Below are 21,716 nucleotides of genomic sequence, written 5' to 3'. Positions count from 1 at the left end.
TTATAGCACATATATTAGTATGTAAAATATATGATTGTATGTCACTTGATATGTGTGTATATATGTATGGGCTAGGTGATATCTGTCAAAGTCCTGGCCTAAGTTTAGAGAACTTTGGTTGGTGAATTTTTTGACAACATTCCCACCATGGGAAGGACTATAATTTTTGTAGAGGTGTTAAGGGAAGGGGTGCATCACACTGATGCAATGACAGAGCTTTAAAATAAAGGAGAACTATTGGGAATATCCCATCATTTACCAGCTTACCAACGTATTTTCCCTTTAGAATACTTTTCCTGTTCTTGAGATGGTATTTTTTCTCTTTCTCTCTTAAAAAAACACCACTGGTGCAGCATTATGGATGGAATGACAGAAGCTTGTATAAAAGGTGGCATTGAAGCCTGCTTTGCCTCTGTGTCCTGTGTCTGCACTCTACTTGGAGCATTAGATGAACTTAGCCAGGGTAAAGGTTTGAGTGAGGAACAGGTGCAGTTACTTCTCCGGCGCATCGACGAGTTGAAAGATGGGGCTGAATCGAGCCGCGAATCTATGGAGATCAATGAAGCTGACTTTCGGTGGCAAAGGCGAGTCCTGTCCTCAGAACACACCCCATGGGAATCAGGAAATGAGAAGAGCCCCGACATTAGCATTAGTGTTACCACGGATACAGGTCAGACCACTTTGGAGGGTGAAATGGGGCAGACCACGCCTGAGGAGAACCCCGAAAATCAAAAGAGTTGTTTAAAGTCGCCAGCCGTACAAGAGAGTAAGGAAATTCTAAGGAGAGAGCGAGAATCAGACGCGATAGACCAACCAGATGTTGTTCAGAGAAGCCACACTGTTGTTTACCCTGACATAACTAATTTCCTGTCCGTTGATTGCAGGACGAGATCATACGGATCCAGATATAGTGAGAGTAATTTCAGTGTAGATGAGCAAGACCTTTCTAGGACTGAATTTGATTCCTGTGATCAGTACTCCATGGCAGCAGAAAAGGATTCTGGGAGGTCTGATGTGTCCGACATTGGGTCTGATAATTGTTCTCTAGCTGATGAAGAGCAGACCCCGAGGGATTGCCTGGGCCACAGATCTTTGAGGACCGCTGCTCTCTCGTTAAAATTGCTGAAGAGCCAGGAGGCGGATCAGCACAGTGCCAGGTTGTTTGTGCAAAGCCTGGAAAACCTCCTTCCTCGGCTCCTTGCCCTCCCCACTGTGGAAGAAGTGGACTCTGCCCTCCAGAACTTCTCTTCAACCTTCTGTTCAGGTTTGTAAATAATTATACTATTATAGTCAAATTGAATGTTCAAGGTACCTAACTTCAGGGAGCAATTAGAATTTAATGTACAATTTGAAGTATATAGCATGCTCAAGTAATTCTCTCAGATTCTTCCATTTTCTTTTAGAGGAAAGGATCACAGGACCACAAATTCCAAAGTAGAAGGGTTATCTGAGAAGCCATCTGGCTGTATCCCCTCATTAGATATAAGAGGAAACTCTAGGTCAGAAAGGTTAAGTAATTTGTTCTGGGTCATCCAGCCAGTCATTAAGATTCAAACCCAGTATGCTAACCATTCGACCACTGAGTGGTTGCAAAGGGTTCCATAAACATTGGATCACTAGAGTTTTAGAAGGGCAGATAGGTAGGCAATGGATAGAGCACCAGCCTAGAGTCAGCAAAGCCTGAGTTCAAATCCAGCCCAGACACTGACTAGATATGTGACCCTGGGCAAGTCACTTAATCCTTTTTGCCTCAATTTCCTCATATGTAAAATGGTTGGAGAAGGAAAAGGAAAACCAGTGTCCTTCCCAAGAAAACCCCAAACAGCTTCACAAAGTGTCAGACATGACTGAAACAATTGAGCAGCAACAAAGAATTCTAGAGTGGTGGGTATTGGGTAGAGTCTGTTACTAAATTCTATCCTACTTCTAAAATTCTATAATCCATATTTCCTAATACATTGGGACTTTTTTTTATAATGTTGACTTATAGTCCAATCCATGGTGCAGCTATAAAACTGAAATTCAATTCAAGCACTTTCACATTTCAGTAACTAAATTCCCTTGAGTGAACTCCAGTGCAAGCCTACCATATAATAAATTGTTCTCTAGTGAATTGAGTTTTTATTGCCTTGTCGTAAGTCTTTCTAGTCATACAGTCTTTCTGTGTATCAGCTATTGGCTAGGAAATGCATTGCCCCCTAAGTCTGAACTTTATAGGCCAAAAACAATTGATACTCTACATTTTGACCAAAACAACAGAGTATAACTTTTTCTTAAAAATAAAAATAGAAGATGGTTTAAGGAATCTCTATTCTCACCAGATAGTGGCAGTATATCTCATTGCATAGCATGTTCTATCTGAAGCCAGAAGGACTTGGGTTCAAATCCTTCCCACTGGCACTTAACAGTTGTGTGATCTTATTAGATAAGTACCTTAAGTATTCAGCACAGTCTAATTGAGAGAGTGCTGAATTTGAAGTCAGAGGACCTAAGCTCAAATACTGGCTATTCCAGTTATTACTTCTGTGCTCTTTAAGAAGTTATTTCACATCGTTTTCTTTCAGTTTGTGGTGGTTGTTGTTCAGTCATTTCAGTAGTGTATGATCCCATTTGGGATATTCTTGCCAGAGACACTGGAAGGGTTTGCTATTTTCTTCTTCAGTTCATTTTACAGATGAGGAAACTGAGGAGAACAGAATTAAGTGATTTGCCCAAGGTCACACAACTAGTAAATGTCTGAGGCCAGATTTGAAATCAAGTCACTTTGACTCCAGGCCTGGTGTTCCAGTCACTACGATACTTAGCAGCCTCTTGCCTTAGTTCACATAACTGTGAAATAAAGGAGCTGAACTGGCTGACCTCAAATCTTCCTTCCAGCTCTATGATTCTATGATCATATTAAATTTTAGATGGATTATGACCTGTGTTAGTCGAGAGTTCTTCATCAAAATCAGAGATCTGATATATATTGACTCTTGCTACATTCCTACTAGAGATCATGGAATCAGGGAACACTGAATATGATAGAATCTTGAGGAGTTCAGGGAGAACAGTAATAAAACTCTTAAAAAGAAAAACCAAACCATCATCCATCTCTTAAATAAAATTCTGACATAGCCATTCTGGGACTAATATATGCCACTCTCATCATCATACTTCAAGGAGGATTTAATGGAATTGGTGAAGGTCCAGAGAGAAGTTGCTAGGATGATAGATGAGGAATGCATATAGGAAGACAAACTAAAAATCTTAGGATTCTTCTGTCTTATAATAGTAAAAGATGAGAAGTGAGATCACAATGTAGAAAAATATAATAGGGACAATTAAAGTTAGAAACAACGTGAATAGTGGTTCATGACCTTGCTTTGGAGTCAGGAAAGCCAGTGTTCCAATCCTACCTCTGATACATCCTGGCTGCATGATCCAGGATAAGTCACTAACATCTAAGTACACAAGCAGTTGACTAAAGTTCTAAGTTGCAGAACAAATGCTGATCTTCATTGGTAGAGGGTATTTCTTCACTGGTACTTCCCTATACCAAAAACAAATGAACAAACAAACAAAAAACACTACTTATGTATTTACCAAGTCCCCAAATATTACTCAAGGAGATATCTTTTGAAACTTGATCAAAGCAGTATTAAGTATGATAAAGGATCTTCCTGACTGGCTCTTTCCTGGTAAACATTTAGAACTTATTTGCATAATAGTTAATTCAAGGGGAGGAGGGGGTGGAAAAAGTAGATTTTAAAAGGATTTGGACAAATTTGTTAAATGTGCAAGTTATAACTGAACACTAAGGAAAAACAGAACTCTCTTTAACATGTGATTAAATATTATCTGGTAGTTACAGCAGTTTCTATGTATAGGAATGATATGTACAGAGTGTATGAAGTCCAATGCTTATTATAACACTTCAGGGTCCCCATTGTTTTTCTTCTACCAGCAAACTTCAAGACACGGTTTCCTGATAATACTGAACAGTCTGTCATTAAAATCCTTCTCCTTTTCCCACCACTCCTTATTTACTTGTAGGAAAGAACATCTTTAGGAGGGAAGAAGGCTTCTTTCTATCTTGACATGCTTCCTGGAGAAGAAATATCCCCGTTCTTTTTTCAATAAAAAGTTCTTAATATGTTTATATTGTTCCCCTTAAAAGGTCATTTTTCCATTGTCACATTATTTAAATATTAGCCTTATTATTTTAGTACATGTTTATTAAACATACATGTTCTTGCACCTATAAAATCTCTACAAGGAAAAGTTAGTAAAACTCAAATAATGTCTTAGCACACTGCTGCTCTCCCACACAAATCTATCACTAGTTTGTAGGACTGTTTTGGGTGTAAATTCCTGCTTTCACAGTTTTTAGAGTTCATATAGTTTTAAATTGGATTATTTCTTCTTGTGGTATCACTCTCCAATTGCAGAGGGTGGGTTGGATTTTTCATTTCCATGCAGTCTTACTCTGTCTTCTACTTAGTATCTTATCTTTCTTGGTCTGACTAATTTGTACAGTTGGTTTGTCAACTAAACAAGTTCCAACATTACTGATTGAACTTGATCCCTAACTGAATCAAGAAATCAGATTTCCATTAGCAAAGTGATCTTAAATTTCAGCTGTATGCTTTAGTTCTTGTTGTTGTTCAGTCAATCATGTTGTTCAACCAACTCTTCATGACCTCAATGAATTGCCCATACCATGGGGTTTTTTTTTGATAAAGATACTGTAGTGGTTTGTCATTTCTTTTTCTAGTAGATTAAGGTAGACAGAGGTTAAGTGATTTGCCAAAGATCACATGGGTAGTAAGTGTCTAAAGCTGGATTTGAACTCTTCCCAACTCCAGGCTCAGCATTCTATCTACTGAGCCACCTAGCACTCTCTTTTTAGTTCATTTACTCTTAACTATGTCTATTTCATGCTTTTGTGAGGACCACATTAGTACCCTGGATACCTTAGAATCAGCCGAAGTCAGGATAAGCAAAAGTCCTCCATCTTTATTCTTGATTTTTAGAGATAGGGTTGAATTGGATGGAAGCAGAATCTCTGTGACCTTTCCTTCTTCCTCATCTACCACCAAAGTAACCCTGGCTAGTCTTACTCCACCTCCTAGTCCTTCCTACAATTCTCTGTATACACCAATTATCAAGCCAGCACAGGATAGTGGGAAAGGCCATTTCCCAAGCATATCCTTATAGTGTATTGTCCAACTGGTAATTAGCCTTAAGTGCCCAAACCAACCTCAGTGCATCGAGTTGCAGCCCTTTACATGCTTTGGTAGGTCATTTACAACCAAGTAAAAGTAATGGTGCATCTTAGCAGACATCAGTTGCAAAAGACGAATAAAGAAGTGAATGAATGAATGAAGTGATCATTCAGTTATTCAGAAGCCAGTTATACTTCTGCCCACTTTAGCTTTCTGGAATGCAACCCTAAACTTAAAAGGGAAGAGGAAAGCCATCTAAACTAGCTATCACACAGTTCACTAACTTTCATTCTTCTCTCTCAAGTCTTTATTCGGAGTCTGCTTTTGTATTCATACATTACTAATATGTTTGGCTCTTTGATTTCTGAGTCTGCAAAACATTAGAAGCAGTAAAGTCAAACAGAGTGGTCTGCCAGAGGTAGACCCTTGGTCCAAGTAAGAAGGGACATTTGGCATCCTGACTTGAAGCAAGGAGAAAAAACCCAGTTGTAATGATAATAATAAGTGCATAGGATAAAAGATAGAATGATAGAATGATAAAAGCACGGGAGCCTAGAGTCATTTAGTATTGGTTAGGAATATTCAAAATTTTTTTGAATAGGAACAATTTGTCAGTGCCCTGAAGTCTTGAAATCTTGAGATGGACAGACAGGGTTTTAAGTGTTATCTGGGAAGAGTCTGATAACCTATGGGGAGGGTGCTATACCTAGCTATTTTGAGATGTCTGGAAATCCTTATAATAGTGGCCCCAAGTCACTTAAAATATATTCAATTATTTTTGGTTTGCTTTGTTTAAGAAGCCAAGGAATATAAAGATTGTCTTCAAAAGAAGAAAAATAAAGATTTTTCTCATGGCTCAAAGGGATATCTGAGAGATGTGCTATTATTGCCATTCTTTTTTAGTGATAGTGGGTCAATAAGGCATTAAGTTACCAGGCCTCTTATTTTTGTTTCCTAAGAATCATTAAATCTATTTTGGAGGGGTTATCAGAGACCTTTAGACCCATGATACCTATAATTCTACTAAAAAATGTTCAGTGTTCAGTCTCTGCTTGAACAAGGGGAACCTATTGTTTGCTTTGGGTCACCTTTAGTTTTTAAAATGTTATTCCTTAAACTAGATCAAAATCTCCAGGTCTGCAGCTCTCACTCATTGCTATTAGTTCTAACTGGGAGACCAAGTCTAGTTTGTCTTTCACATGAGAACCCTTTATAAGAATAATAAAAGTCCAAATCAATAAATATTTATTAGGTGCCTACTATGGGTCAGGCACTCTCCTAAGCACTGGGAATACAATTAATAAAAAGAAAAACAGTTCTTGTCCTCAAGAGACTAACAATCTAATAGGGAAGGGAAAAGAAAACACACAATAGAAGAAATGGGGGGGGGGAGGGAAGAGACACCAGAGGTACCCAGCACAAGGCCATTTTGTTGTGTAGAGATGAAAAAAACAGGAAAATAGGTATTGAGCACACTGAACCAAAAAGTCCAATTTTTGCCCTCTATAAAAGAAGGCACTAGGAAGAGTTTGAGTTTGTATACAGTTTGTATACTGTACTGTATAGCCCTCCATTCAGAAAGGAAAAAAGGCTGCTGAGGGAGCAAGTCAAAGCTTGAATGAGCAGCATAGTATTAGAAGTAATAAGTTTAACTTGCAAGGGGTATCATGTTCCCTGGAGTTGAAAAAAAAAACAGGCAGAATGGAAATGATCATAGAAAGCCAGTTTCATAAAGTTAGAAAGTATAATATGGACATTATAATTTGAAAAATGATGAGCCAAGGTCTGCTCCTGGATATATTAATTTGAATTCAACACATTTCAATCAAATTAATTCAACACATTTTCACTGACCATCTGCAGTGGGCACCAAAAGAGCTAAATGGTTATTTTGGGGAATTTTGAAAGGAGTTTGAGATGGAATTTTATATGCAGCCTGTTCTGATTGAGATTCTCAAAATTTGGTAACATGCAGAAAAATTGCCAGGATTTCAGAGTTGTACCTGCCAAGAAGCCTCTTTGATTCAACATACTTTGCATAGCATAAAATGTTATACATGATTATAAACTTAAAGAACCCTAGAATTGTAGAGTTATAAAAAGCATTAAAATTGAGTGTGAACTAAATGCCATGTTGTCAATTTGTGTATCCTTCAGTGCTTAACATTTTTCCCTTAACCACCGTTGATAATTATTTCCAAAATATAGAATTATTTGGGATCCTTATAAACTAATTTGTATCAGTCCTCTGGTTAGCCCTGTATGACCCTAAGTATTAATATGGGCATTCCATAGTCATTGTGCCATTGTTGAAAGTTGAAGGGATCCTAGAGATCATCTAATTGAATAGCTCTCAAACTATTTGGTTTCAGGACCCTTTACACTTTTAGCAATCATTAACCCTAAAGATCTTTTTGTTTGTGGGTTATATCTAGTAATATTCACTGCGTTAGAAATTAAAACTGATAACTTACTAAAATATTTATTAGTTCATTAAAAAGAACAATAACAAACCTATTTCATGCTGACATAAATAAGTTTTATGAAAATAACAATATTTTCTGAAGCAAAAAATTATAGTGAGAATAGTATTGCTTTATATATTTTTCTTGGATTCTGATTATCTCTTTATTCATATAATCTGTAGTGATATGTTTGAATTGAAGAATATGGGAAAAACTAATTCATGCAAATATATAGTTGGAAAGGGGAAGTTTTTGAATAGGCAAATAACATCTTATTCTGAAGATAGTCTTTACCTCAAAGGTCTTCTGAAAAGGTATCATGGACTACCACCCCCTCCAATCAGTAGTCCTCTGACCACACTTTGAGAAATACTAACTTATTTCAACGTCCATATTTTATAGACACAGCATTTGTAAAGGTCAAGTGATTGACTCAGTGTAATACAGAAAGTTATTAATCTGTGCACAGTAGAAGGCAAATCTCCTGATGGGTAGTCCAGCCTTCTTTTCTATATGGCTTGATCAGAAAATGAACATGACAGCACACTTGTTATTTTCAGAGTAGCAATTTACTTTTTTCAGACCATATGAGTGTATCCTACTGTTTATTTGACCTTTTTTTCCTTTCTGAAGTCAAACACATACAAAAATTTACTGTTTTATATATATAATGACCCTATTTTCTAAATCTAAAATTAATATACAAAGAACATTCCTTTTGGAAAATCTTGTTTAATGTGTACTTCTTTCTCTTCAATTAGAAATGCCCCAGATTTTCTAGGATAAATGGGCACCATAAATGAAACCTTTTCTCAGATAGATACATTACATCTGAAAATAATATCAACACAATGGTTTAGCTGCCTTCTCAGAATGCTAAACGCTAGATATTTCTATTTTTCTGAAAACTATTAACATGAAAAGCTGCCAGTAGCAGATCGGATTAATAGCTGCTTGGGAAATAGGAATCACAATGACAACATTTAAAGAATGCTAGCCTTTGAAGTCTGAAGAATTGACCTTCTTGCTAAAGTAGGGAGGAAAAAAAGCACTTGTTCTAAATATTGCCCTCATCATATTTCAAAAAACCCAGGCCTTGAAATCATTATACAGCTGCTGAAATGATCTTTCTAAATCCCAGGTCTAACAGTATGACTTTCTTGATCAATAAACTTCAGGGGCTCCCTATTACCCCACAGATAAACATAGAAGTTTTTGTTTGGCATTTAAGCCCTTTATCACCTGAGCACTTCCTATCTTTCCAGAATTATTACACATTACACCTCTTAACATACTGTGTAGTTTAACCAAAGTGGTTTTCTTGCAAGTTATCACACAGGATGCCGTGTCTCCCATCTCCACACTTTTGGTCTACTTAGAACCTTCTGCCTCTCAGAATCCTCTTCTTCTACCTCTATCTGTAGAATCCCCAGTTTCTTCCCACACAATTCCATTGCTACCTTCCACAAGAAACCTTTTCTGGTCCCCTAAGCTGCTAGTGTTTCCTTCAGCCTCCAGTTACCTGTATTTATTGTATACAGACTTAGTCTTGGAGGGCTTCCTGGGACACTGAGAGGGTAAGTGATTTGTCCATTTTATCACATAGTTAGAATGTGTCAGAGAAAGGATTTAACTCCATTTTCCTGACTCCAAGCTCAGCCTGCCATTTATCAGCTTGACTATGTTGCCTCTTAGCTATCAGGTAATGAATTGGAAGTGAAGAGGTGACAGGGATCATAGTAATCTGTAAAGCAAATTTGAAATGACCATTACCTCTCTGAAATCACCTTCTACTCAGGCAGTATAGGTACTAAAAAAAGGGGACACAACTTAGAGGATTTACTGATAGTAAATATCATTCCTATTCATAATCTTGAAATGATGGTGCATACACTATGAATGTGCAACAATCCCTGTGAGTTTATGTTTTAATAAGATACAATAATACAATACATGTATCGTGAATATACTAGTCATTTTAGATGCTAATTTTATTGGGATTTTTAAAACTTTTATTTTTTTGTTTAATTTTTAAATGGCATTTATACAGATTAATGGAAAGAATCCATCCTTGCTCAACTTGATCTGAGACCAAACTTCTGTTTTTATTGACATAGGAAACTTCCTCTTACCAATGCAGATTAGCACCTGCTCTGAAAATTGGCATAAATAGTTTGTTTGACCCTTAAAGATTAAGTGACTGCTCAGGGTCACAAAACCAGTTTATTTCAAAGGCAGAATTTCAGCTTAATTCTTCCTAATGCCAAATGTTTTGTACCCACCTGCCTTTTGGAAACCTTTTATGTTAAGTATCATGACACTCATATTACATATGTTCCAAAATTAGAACATAAAAATTGACATATTTATTTGTCAAGATGGAGAAGGTGAAAGTAGGTTGGTTAGTGTTATATTGTTAGAAGATCTTGAAAACCAAATTAATAAAGAAACATGGCTATTGAGTATTTTACCAGAAAGCCAGAGAATAGCCCCAAATAGATGGTTGTTATAATCAAAACATCCAATATGGGGCAGCTAGTTGGCACAGTGGACAGAGCACAAGCCCTGAAGTCAGGAGGACCTAAGTTCAAATCTGGTCTCAGACACTTAACACTTCCTGGTTGTGTGACACTGGGCAAGTCACTTAAACCTAATTGTCTCAGAAAATATATATATATATATCAAAACAAAACAAAAAAAAATCCAACAGAAAACTAGCAACTATGACCATACTAACAAAAGGAGTATCCCTAACAAAAGGAGGGAAAGTGCAAAAGATAACTATGGGAAAGTCATGTGATTGTGAAATTAGTTTTTATTATATGAACCTGCTTTAAGTTTAGCAGATCCTGTTTAAGAAATCTTAAAATTTACAGAATAATTTTGCACAGGAGAAAAAAAATGAGATGATGATGGCTAGGAAATTGATAGCACAACATGCATTTGTATATTTTTTCAAGCTTCTGATATGTAGGTGTCAGTGAAAAACCCCTTAAAGAAATCCATCCCATGTATCATTAAAACCATAATTAGATGCTTGGTCTTATGTAAAGAAATCTGTTGCCAAGCAAAATGTTTCAGTTGTTAAATGCAGAGAATAAGATAATAAATCTTATAAATAAAAGATAATAAATAATAATAAATGAGAACTCTTCTTGTTGTTATAGCTTCTGACAATGAAGCATGATATATTGATTGGACCACAGACTGGATGGCAAAGGGCATCAATGGAGGTTGGGGAAGGGATAAAGAAAAGAATCAAAAAGAAGGAGGAGAAGGGGGAAGACAAATAAACATGCAGTTACTCAAAAAAGGAAAAATAGTCAGTTACCAAGATTTTATAGGCTATAGGTCCAACCATTTTATCTTTCCAATTTTAATAACTTGCCAGTAGGCAGCACTTAGCAAGCATAAGTATGAGACTAGTCTATTCTTGCCTAGGGACTTCTTATGGCATATATTTTTCCATAAAAGCATATTTTTCACATAATTATAAGAAAGTGTAAGGTTTATTACTTCTGAGATAAATCTGGAAAATCAAGCAGATTGTCATTTTCCCTGAGGCAGAATATTTCTTATACCTAGTTTTGTTCCATTCTTGTGAACTGGCTGAGTTTCATAACTTGAAACATTAATCAGCTTGTCCTACATAAAAACAGACATAACTTATCAACAGGTTGCTTATAACCAGTCTGATTGATTGTTACTACTGATGATCAATGGTGCGTTCCAGCAGTCTCTTTCTTCTCTGTCTCTGTCTGTCTGTGTCTATGTGTCTATCTCTGTGTCTTTCTTGCCATCTCTTTCTGTCTCTGTCTATCAATCTACTAATGACATTGGGCTTCAATGTCATTTATCCCCATTAAGGTTTACATGGCTGAATTAGATGAATTATCAATCTATATTTATCAATTTATTTATCAATCAAGTAAATACATTAGTTGCCTTCTTACTTTTCATGAACTGAGCATCTGTTCAATCTTTCAAAGCATACTTTTTTTTTGACTGAGGTAATTGGAGTTAAGTGACTTGCCCAGGGTCACACAGCTAGGAAGTGTTCAAGTGTCTGAGGTCAAATATGAACTCAGGTCCTTCTGACTTCAGGGCTTGTTCTCTATCCACTGTGCCACTTAGCTGCCCCATCAAAACATCCTCAAATAGAATAATAATTGCTCTTAATTTCAACCATTTTTTTGTTAGCATCAAATACCTAAATCAATGATAGGAATTTTTCCTGTGTGTCTTATATCACAAATAATTTATTGTAGTATAGTGATTATACCATCAAAATAGGCTTCCAAGTTGTTAATCAGAAATAGGTATTCCTGCTCTTTGTGTGACTCAGAGAATTGAAAAAAATCCTCTACCACTCCAGCTTAAAAGCTTTAGACAATCTCACTGATCAATTATTATTATTTAATAAAGTTAGACGTTGTTTGAAAAGTGATTTTTTAAATACATCTTCCAACATTTATTTATTTTGTTTATCTAGTTCACAATTCCAGGATGAAAATACAAGATATGTGTAGTGCAGAATTTGCGAAGCCTCACAAAACAGGAGAAGCTTTACTATTAAATGGCATTTTAATGTTTTTTTAAAAAAGTCATCTCACAATAAAAACATTAGAATAGATAGAAAATGGCTTTTTTCTTCTAATGTCACCAATTTTATTTAGCTTTGAACCAATTTTAAAAGCTATGTTCTGTCTCATGCCTTCTTCCTTCACTAGATATTAGCCATAAAGTAGTCACTTAGTGATTTAGAGTTAAAAGTGGAAAATCAAGGATCAAAACCCTTCAGTTTCAGAACCTTCTGTAGAGCTTTAAAAAAATTGTTCTAAAACTGTAATTTCATCAGTATGGGAAACTACCAGTGTAAAAATTCCTTCTAACACTGCAGCTTAGAAAATATCCTTCAACTATAGATGTAGATCGCTGAGAAATTAAATAACTCTCTCAGAGTCACACACCAGGATATGGCAGTGGCAGGATTTGAACCCAAATCTATCTGACTTTGACCAGTTCTATTTACTCTGCTAGAACACCTTTAAAAAAATAATAGAGTTGAAAATAGACGGTGTAGGTACTACCTTTTCTATTCTTACTTTTTTTTTTTTTAAAAAAAGTCTAAATTATCTATGAAATATATGTGCTGTTGAGAATGATAGCCAGTCTATTTATTTCTCAGTCTATAGAATTTTTTCATGTCATATTCCAGGAGTGTAGGTTCAGAGCTAAAAGAGACTTTAGAAATCATTTAGTCATAATATATATATATATATATACACATACCATTTGCATGGTATCAAAACTATAATGCAAAATGGGGGACATTACACCAAACTGGGCAAAAGGGAAAGGGAGATGCAATACTTAAGTATCTATTATGTACCAGGCCCATAGTGCCTGCTAAGAGTTTTACAAAAGTTAGATCATTTGAACCCTGTGAAGACATTAATATATATATAAAGACCACAGTTTAATTTCTGACACCATTTCCAGTTTAATGATATGTGACTATCCCTTTATCTTTTTTTTTTCTCCTTTTGGAGGTAATTAGAATTAACTAGTTTGCCTTGGATCTCATAGGTAGTGAGTATTTGAGACCAGAGTTGGTGCTCACTGTACCACTGGGCTGCCCCATCTAATTGGCCATCTCCAGTCATCCTGATCTGTATCGTGCCTCTGGATCAAGATGACTCAGGAGGGAAAAGTGAGATAGATGACCTTGCAAAGCCCTCCCTCACTTAAATCTAATTCACTTTCATTTCATGGCATCACCTCCCTGATGTCATGGTCCTCCTTGAGAATCAAACAATAACAACTTCTTTTTTTTTTTTAATTTAATAGCCTTTTATTTACAAGATATATGCATGGGTAACTTTACAGCATTAACAATTGCCAAACCTCTTGTTCCAATTTTTCACCTCTTACCCCCCCCCACCCCCTCCCCTAGATGGCAGGATGACCGGTAGATGTTAAATATATTAAAATATAAATTAGATACACAATAAGTATACATGACCAAAACGTTATTTTGCTGTACAAAAAGAATCAGACTCTGAAATATTGTACAATTAGCTTGTGAAGAAAATCAAAAATGCAGGTGTGCATAAATATAGGGATTGGGAATTCAATGTAATGGTTTTTAGTCATCTCCCAGAGTTCTTTTTCTGGGCATCGCTAGTTCAGTTCATTACTGCTCCATTAGAAATGATTTGGTTGATCTCGTTGCTGAGGATGGCCTGATCCATCAGAACTGGTCATCATATAGTATTGTTGTTGAAGTATATAATGATCTCCTGGTCCTGCTCATTTCACTCAGCATCAGTTCGTGTAAGTCTCTCCAGGCCTTTCTGAAATCATCCTGTTGGTCATTTCTTACAGAACAGTAATATTCCATAATATTCATATACCACAATTTATTCAGCCATTCTCCAACTGATGGGCATCCACTCGGTTTCCAGTTTTTAGCCACTACAAAAAGGGCTGCCACAAACATTCGTGCACATACAGGACAATAACAACTTCTAAGTTAAGTGGTATATAGTAATCTATTTTATGGAATAAATACAATGCTAGACTTAAAGAAGTCAAGAGAGAATTCATATTCTGGCTCCCACATTTATTAATTGTGAAGTCTTATAACCTTTTAACCTTTTCAAGGCCATTTGACCTTTCTAAGCCTCAGTTTCTCCATTTATAATGAGGATAATGCTATTTGCACTAATGGTCTTATGAGAAAAACACATAAAATTTAAAGTACAATAAATAAAAACTATTACTATCACCTTGGACAAGCAAGAAGTCCTTTATTTGGCTCAGTTTTCTCATCTATAGAATATGAATACAGTTTGCCTTAAGCAAATTTATATAATATTAACAGCTAATGTTTATATAGCGTTTTAAAGTTTATAGAATTCTTCGAATATGTCATCTGATCCCCACAACAATCCTGTGAAGTAGATGTTATTATTATCTACATTTTATGGGTGAGGACTGAAGCTGAAAGAGGCTATGTGAGTTGCCTAGGGTCACACAACTATTAAGTATTTGAGATGGAATTTGAATTCAGATCTTCCTGAATCTAAGTCTATTATTCTATTATGCTAACTAGCTATCTCTATAAAGTACAGTCTTTGCAGAAGGAAATAATTCAAATATAATCAGATTGTTTCATTTATTCATATTATTATATGAATAATCTTTGGGGACAGGAATCAGAAAGAGAGGAAATATAGTCTTTTTTTTTATTTAATAGCCTTTTATTTACAGGATATATGCATGGGTAACTTTACAGCATTAACAATTGCCAAACCTCTTGTTCCAATTTTTTACCTCTTACCTCCCCACCCCCTCCCCCAGATGACAGGATGACCAGTAGATGTTAAATACATTAAAATATAAATTAGATTAACAATAAGTATACATGACCAAAACGTTATTTTGCTGTACAAAAAGAATCAGACTCTGAAATATTGTACAATTAGCTTGTGAAGGAAATCAAAAATGCATGTGTGCATAAATATAGGGATTGGGAATTCAATGTCATGGTATATAGTCTTAGCCAAATTTCTTGGCCCCCATTCTCCTTTCCCACATATCCTTAGAATAGGTGAGTTTTCTATCTCTAGAGCTGGCTCTTGCTTCTCTGTAATGGATATGATTTGTCTGTGGCCCCTGGAGACTCTTTTTTGTCTTTCTATTAGGTATGATTCACTCTCCTGGATTTGACACCACCAACAGCCTCAGCTTTCAAATCCTGATGAATGCGGACAGTCTCTACATGGTCTCACACTACACTCTCCTGCTCAACCTGAAGCTCTCTAATGGCGATTACTACAGAAAGAAGCCAACACTCGCACCTGTCATGTTGGTGAGCATGGAGTCTCAAGCAGGACATTCTGCGTACGCTTAAGTGGGCGGGCACTCAGCCGTGAAGGCAAGTGTTAGTCACATGTAGGAAGAGGCTCTACACATGTCACACCATGCTGCCTTGGCATTCCCATTGCCTCCCAGGGATTTGGAGGCTAGAAAAATATCCGTGTTACAGACATACCCGCTGCCCAGTTTTCTGAGTCACCGAGCTATCCCCACCTGTCTCAGAGTTTAAGAAGCAATGACTACTCAGAATCAGACGTGCTCAGTAATTTCACCAAATGCTGTCATTAAATACTCATATATATATATATATATATATATAACTGTTATTCAGTTCAAAAGCTTGTTAACTTATATCAGACAGTGCAAAGGGGACTAACTTTGGTTACAAAACATTTATCCATGTGAAAGAGATAAGCTAGGCACACAAATGCTTTAGAAAGCTTTTTTGGGATTCCATAATGGTACCTGGATCAATATTTGTCCACAGGCTAAGCAAGTTACTTATTAACAGATACTAAAATACCTTTCATAGAGCACAGAGTAAGAAAGATAATTTCTTCCACCTATTGGTTCAATCCCTCTGAGACAAATGTAACCTCCAATAGCATTAGCAGAGGGAAAAACAATACCAGCAGAACAAGTGCTAGACAGAAACTCATGGAACTGATACATGAATAGAAACTTACATGAAATCAAGAGTCTTATTTTTCTGTTCACCTAAAACAAACACCTCGAGAGTTGTGTAAGTGAACAGTCCTTTCATAAACATAAGTGCTCTTGGGTACATATTTATTCTATCTAGCTATTAAGTTTCCAGATAGTAAATTCTTCCCCTAAGGCCAGTTGGGCAAAAAAAGAAAGCTATAAATTGTATCATAGTGTAACTAGATGGCTCATATACTAAGCAATAAATGTATCAAATATAAGAATCCCAGCATTCAACCAGAAATATGCTTATTTAGGCATTTGAAATATTTCACATGGAAAAGAGGGTTATAATATCTTTGAGCTGAGTCTCTTTTCAGAACTTCTAAAGAGAATTAGGTTTACTGATCATGGGAATTAAGGGGCATCTGGAAGGAGGAAGTAAAAGAGTTTGAGACTTAAGTTTTTGAAAGTTATACTCTTCTCATTTGATTAATATAATCTGTTTCCATAGAAAGAGTTTATGAAGCAGGTCCAAACCAGTGGGGTGCTCATGGTTTTCTCTCAAGCTTGGATTGAAGAACTTTACCATCAGGTGCTTGATAGGAACATGCTTGGTGAAGCAGGTTATTGGGGAAGTCCCGAAGAGCACAGCCTGCCCCTCATCACTATGCTAACTGGTCAGTGATTCATTATATTTTCAGGGGTTCTTTTTGTTTGTTTTTTAGTTCTCATTAGTGAGAGAATGCCTTCTTTTCAGAATTCATTACAAGGATACTACAATTTTTCTAACAGATTAAAAAAATGCACAGAATCTTAATATCAATACCTAAAATATGAGTATAATCAATTGTTGGGTGATTCAAGATCAATAGATTTTATGCATATGGAGTTTCACCAATATTCTGATTGTCAACGTTTTTGACTCCAGTTAAGCATCCCTTTTGATTTTATTCCTGTTTCTGCTTCAGTTTAATAATGGTATCCACTATTCCCTATTAGATAAGTTCTTTTTTGGCTCTTTATTGATGTAAAACCATTGATCTTATTTTAAAAGGAAGGTTAGTGTACTTTGGGCACAAATCCCAGAATCATTCCAGGAAGCTCCATGTGGTAAGATTCTTCAGTGCTCATGGGATTTCGACAGTAATGCTTAATGATTGAATAGCTAGCAGATTTCAATTGTGTTTTCCATATCATTTAACTCTATGGTTCTTAATTCTCTTCCCTGCTATACTTGAAATAATAATGGTTTATTATATAAGAAGTTTTTGTATTATAAAGATTATTATAAATAATATTTGTATTATATAAATTTAAATTGTATTTTTATTATAAAGGTATGCTAAATACATAACATCTTTGCCTTAAATGTTTATAGTTTGGCAATTAATTGAAAGATTTTAAAACTCAAGTAATATCACTAGAAAAATGTGTTTTATCATTTTATCACACACCTGCAGAGTCAGAATCAGCCCTGATTTAAGAGCTAAAGATAAGTTCTTAGCTAGAAGATATATTTAACAACATGTGATCAATTGCTTCTACTTGACTACTTTAAGTGACAACTATTTAGTTGTTGAGATTGCACATTCCCTTTTTAAATAGTTTTAATTTATAGCTTATTCCTTATTTTGTTAAGCAAATGACTCAGTGATTCTAATTCTTTCTTGTAAAGTTATATGGAAAAAAGTTTAATCATTCCTTCAGATATTTTAAGGCACATCTGATGTTCCCATTAAGTTTTTTTTTCTGGTATACATCCTCTCCATTCAGCTCATCCTCCTTTGTTTTGAACACAATACTCATTATTACTTATTGGCTGTGAATAGTCAAATTTCTGAAGTCTGTTTCTTTCTCCATAAAATAAGTAGTTTGGCTTAAATGCCTTCTAAAATCTCCTGCTCTAAATTTATAGTCTGATCCTAACAACACTAAGTTCACATTAGGATTTGTTTGTTTATTTATTTATCTATTAATTTTTATATGCTTATAATTTATTTGTGATTGGCACATCATTCTGTTCTTGTATATTAGATTTGCTGTCAATTAAAATGCATGAGTTGTTTTGCTTTTTGTTTTTTTTATTTTTTTTTCTCCTCATGTACTCATGCAGCTATGTTCTTCCTATTCAACATTCCACAGTGTGTTTTTTTTTAATCTAAATTCAGTTTTTTATTTTCATTCTCTCTGGGCCTGAGTTTACTCACCAGTAAAATAAGGGGGTCAGACAAAATGGTTTCTAAGGCCCCTTTCAGCAAATAGTGTTTTTTGTTGACTCCTTTGTGAACACAGATTCATTTTCAGCATGTTTATTATCTATCTGTTTAATAAATGGTTTTAGAATTTTGTTGTGGATCAATATAAGGATCAACATCAGTTTATTATAAAGGATTATACTGTTATTCCTTCAGTATCATGATTTTCCACATCGCAGTTTTGATATAATGAAGGTCAGCATAAGAAATTTAAAATTTATAAATTTAGAGTTTTTAAATTTTTAGAATTTCTTTTTCATACAGTATTTTCATTTAACACTTCATTTAACATATATCCTGTGACGAAATACTTAACCCAGATTTTACAATAAGGTATTGTAAACATCTCATAAAAGAAAAAAGAAACAATCAGACTTCTTTAGTATAAAAGGAGGGCCAAAAAAATTTACACAAATTTTTCCAGATGAAGGGGAGGGGAGGGGAACAGGATGTTCTATGCCCCTAAATCCTTCCCCCATGTGGAAGGGATAATTGTAATTCCTTTAACCTACCTTTCCAAACTTTCCCCAAAATTTCTAGTCTCCTAGAATCTCTTTCATATTTCACAATTTCTCTAAGATGGCTTTCTCTAGTTTGATGATCAGTATCCTGTGGTGTGATTCACCCAGCCTAGAAGATAAAAATTCATTTAGATAATTTGAGTGCTTTCTTACTATTTTTTCAATTATCTTGTATCTCCATATCCTATGTATCATGATAGTTTTACTCTTTTCATTTTGGAGATTATTTTCCTTGACAGATAAGAGGGAGGCAAAATTAAACTTTTGATCAGTGTTGTCTTCTCAATGTTGTCTGCTTGTATTATACCCTCTGGCTAAAGCATAGCACCTCTTCCTTCCTGGTTCTTTTTACCCAGAGCATAGATTTAAAAATTATTGTTATGTTCTTTAGTATTTTTCACATGTATTTACTAATTTTGACCTTAAGCCTTCCTCATACAGCTCATAGTTTTCTTTGGCTATACAGATGCAACTCCATCTCTTACCATTTCCTTCCATCTTTTTGTACATGTCCTTTTAAAATTTGAAATTAGCTTCAATAAGTGGATACTTGTTCAATATCATACAATAAGACATTGAAACTATTGGAATTTGAGGAAAAATGTCTTTTTATTATGCTATTTATCCTCCCATATTTCTACATTTTAGTGTTTGTTAAGTCTTTGATCATTTTCCACTTTTTAATCTTTCATGATAGCACTCATTGTGGAATGGAAATAAAGCCTTTAAATAATGAGAAAATTTGGATTTGAATCCTACTTACTTCACTTTCTGCTGTGTGACCATGGATATATTATATGACTGCTCTAAATCTCAGTTGCTTCTTCTCTAAAATGGGAATAATAAGTAATACTTATAGTAGTTATCTGATAGGTTTATTTTGAGGATCAAATAAGGTAAAATACATCAAGCTCCATGTAAATGTTAAGATCCTATGTGCATGTCAAGTATTATTTACTTCTATACATTTATATATGTAATTGTAATTAAGAAATAGATGGGGAGGGACTTTCTTTGCTTTCGAAACTTATGTATGTTCTTCCATGTGTGCTGATTCTATGTGGACAATAATTGGAACTCTGGTATTCTTTCCCAAGAAAACCCCACCACATGAAGCAGTCATAGTGATGTGAGAATGTACTTCTTTCTTCTTTTTCCATTCAACTTTACTTTGCTCATCCTTTGAAGTAGGCTGGACATTGAACATAATTTTTCAGCCTGTTATAAAGAGGCTTATCTTGGTGTTGAATGGAGGATATTCTTTGAGCTTCAACAGTCTGCATTTTGGTTAGAAGAGTTCCTTACTTGGTGATTTAATTTTCAATCCTTTGAAGTATGTTGATTCCTACTTAGTAAAAACAATTTTAAATTAAAAAAAAAACCCACTTATGTGCTTTAAACATACATTGAAGACTTACATAATTAGGGTGACTCTGAGAGAGTATTTAGTAGAATGTTATTGAGTTAGTTGAGCGGATATTGTCCAGGGGATGGGCACTGTTGCAGTGAATTAGTTTTGTGTTCGGCTTTGTTTCAATTCTATCTTAGTGGAAAGATTTGAAAACAGATGTGGGTTGTACACAGTAACACCAACATTGTGTAATAATCAACCATGAAAGATTTAGCTCTTCTCAGCAATACAGTGATCTGAGACAGTTCCAATATATTTGTGATGGAAAATGTCATCCACATCCAGAGAAAGAACTATGGAGACTCAATGTAAATCGAAGAATTCTGTTTTCAAGTTTTGGTTTTGGGGGAACGGAGTGTTTTTCTTTCTCATAATTTTTCCCTTTTGTTCTGATTTTCCTTTCACAACATGACTAATATAGAAATTTAAAAAAAAATAGATGTGGGACAAGTCTGTTGATCCCTTTGTTTGTGAAGGAACTGTCTTTACTAAATCTCTAAACTAGAAGATTTCAGAGAGGAAAACTGCATAAAAATTGGAAGGTATCGTGATATAAAGAATAATGAATCTGAAATCAGAGCTCCTGGGCTCAATTTTGGCTCTGCCAATAACTTCTTGTGTAGCTTTTGGCAAGTCAGTTAATCTGTTTGTATCTAAGTTTACTTATCCATAAAAAGAGGAGGTTGGATTAGATGGACTCTAAACTCCCTTTTAGTTATGATCCTATAATTTTAGGGCTCTAAAATGCAGGAGGATCTCAGTTTTAAATTTCCTACTGGATTCTAGTCCTTCCCTTTTTTTGTGACTCATTTGCCCTTTTCCTACATTTGATTAATCAAGGAGCCTATTGCCAAGATTCAGATAAACTGTGGTTTTCACATTAGCCTGTAAATGTGGAGCCAGGAGTTAATGTAACCTGGTTAAGACACAGATGACAAGTTGGATAAGGAATTTAGCCTCATTTGGATTTTTCATATCATCCGCTTGAATCATTTCATAGTCTTAAAATGGTAGTTGTTAGAAATTGTCTTTGTGATGTAGGACTAAAATTAGTGGTCAAATTTACTGATTTCTGGCCCACATATTCCTATTCCACTTCTCTATAATACATTCAAGCCAAGTTTCTACTCAATCACCAGATATAATATTGAAAGAAATCTACCTTTCTTTCAAGGATAGAGTCCAAAGAAAACAAATTGGGGAAGGAGAAAGGAGATACATGGGAAAAGAATAAACTCTATTCCTAAGACAAATTAAGTACACCCTTCTTTAAAGAAAGAGAACACTGGTTTGGAGAATGCATATGTAATATCCAAAGTAGAAAT

The 21,716-nt window shown here is 35.2% G+C and overlaps 1 protein-coding gene across 4 annotated transcripts in view; it reads left to right on the top strand.

Moving 5' to 3' along the window:
* The window catches only part of ARFGEF3 (ARFGEF family member 3), a 207,172-nt gene that overhangs the window by 127,275 nt on the left and 58,181 nt on the right, over positions 1-21,716 (top strand). For 3 of the 4 annotated variants that reach the window (XM_031964200.1, XM_003769494.4, XM_031964202.1), the window contains 3 exons: positions 354-1,264; positions 15,382-15,548; positions 16,716-16,881. In XM_031964200.1, the coding sequence (XP_031820060.1) occupies positions 354-1,264; positions 15,382-15,548; positions 16,716-16,881 (1,244 nt within the window). The remainder of the gene's footprint in view (positions 1-353; positions 1,265-15,381; positions 15,549-16,715; positions 16,882-21,716) is intronic. The other variant, XM_031964201.1, reaches the window with a different exon arrangement.

This window comes from Sarcophilus harrisii, chromosome 4 (genome assembly GCF_902635505.1).
Source record: "Sarcophilus harrisii chromosome 4, mSarHar1.11, whole genome shotgun sequence".
NCBI lineage: Eukaryota > Metazoa > Chordata > Mammalia > Dasyuromorphia > Dasyuridae > Sarcophilus > Sarcophilus harrisii.
Note: the sequence above shows the minus strand (reverse complement) of the source record. Positions and strands in the feature narration are given on the sequence as shown.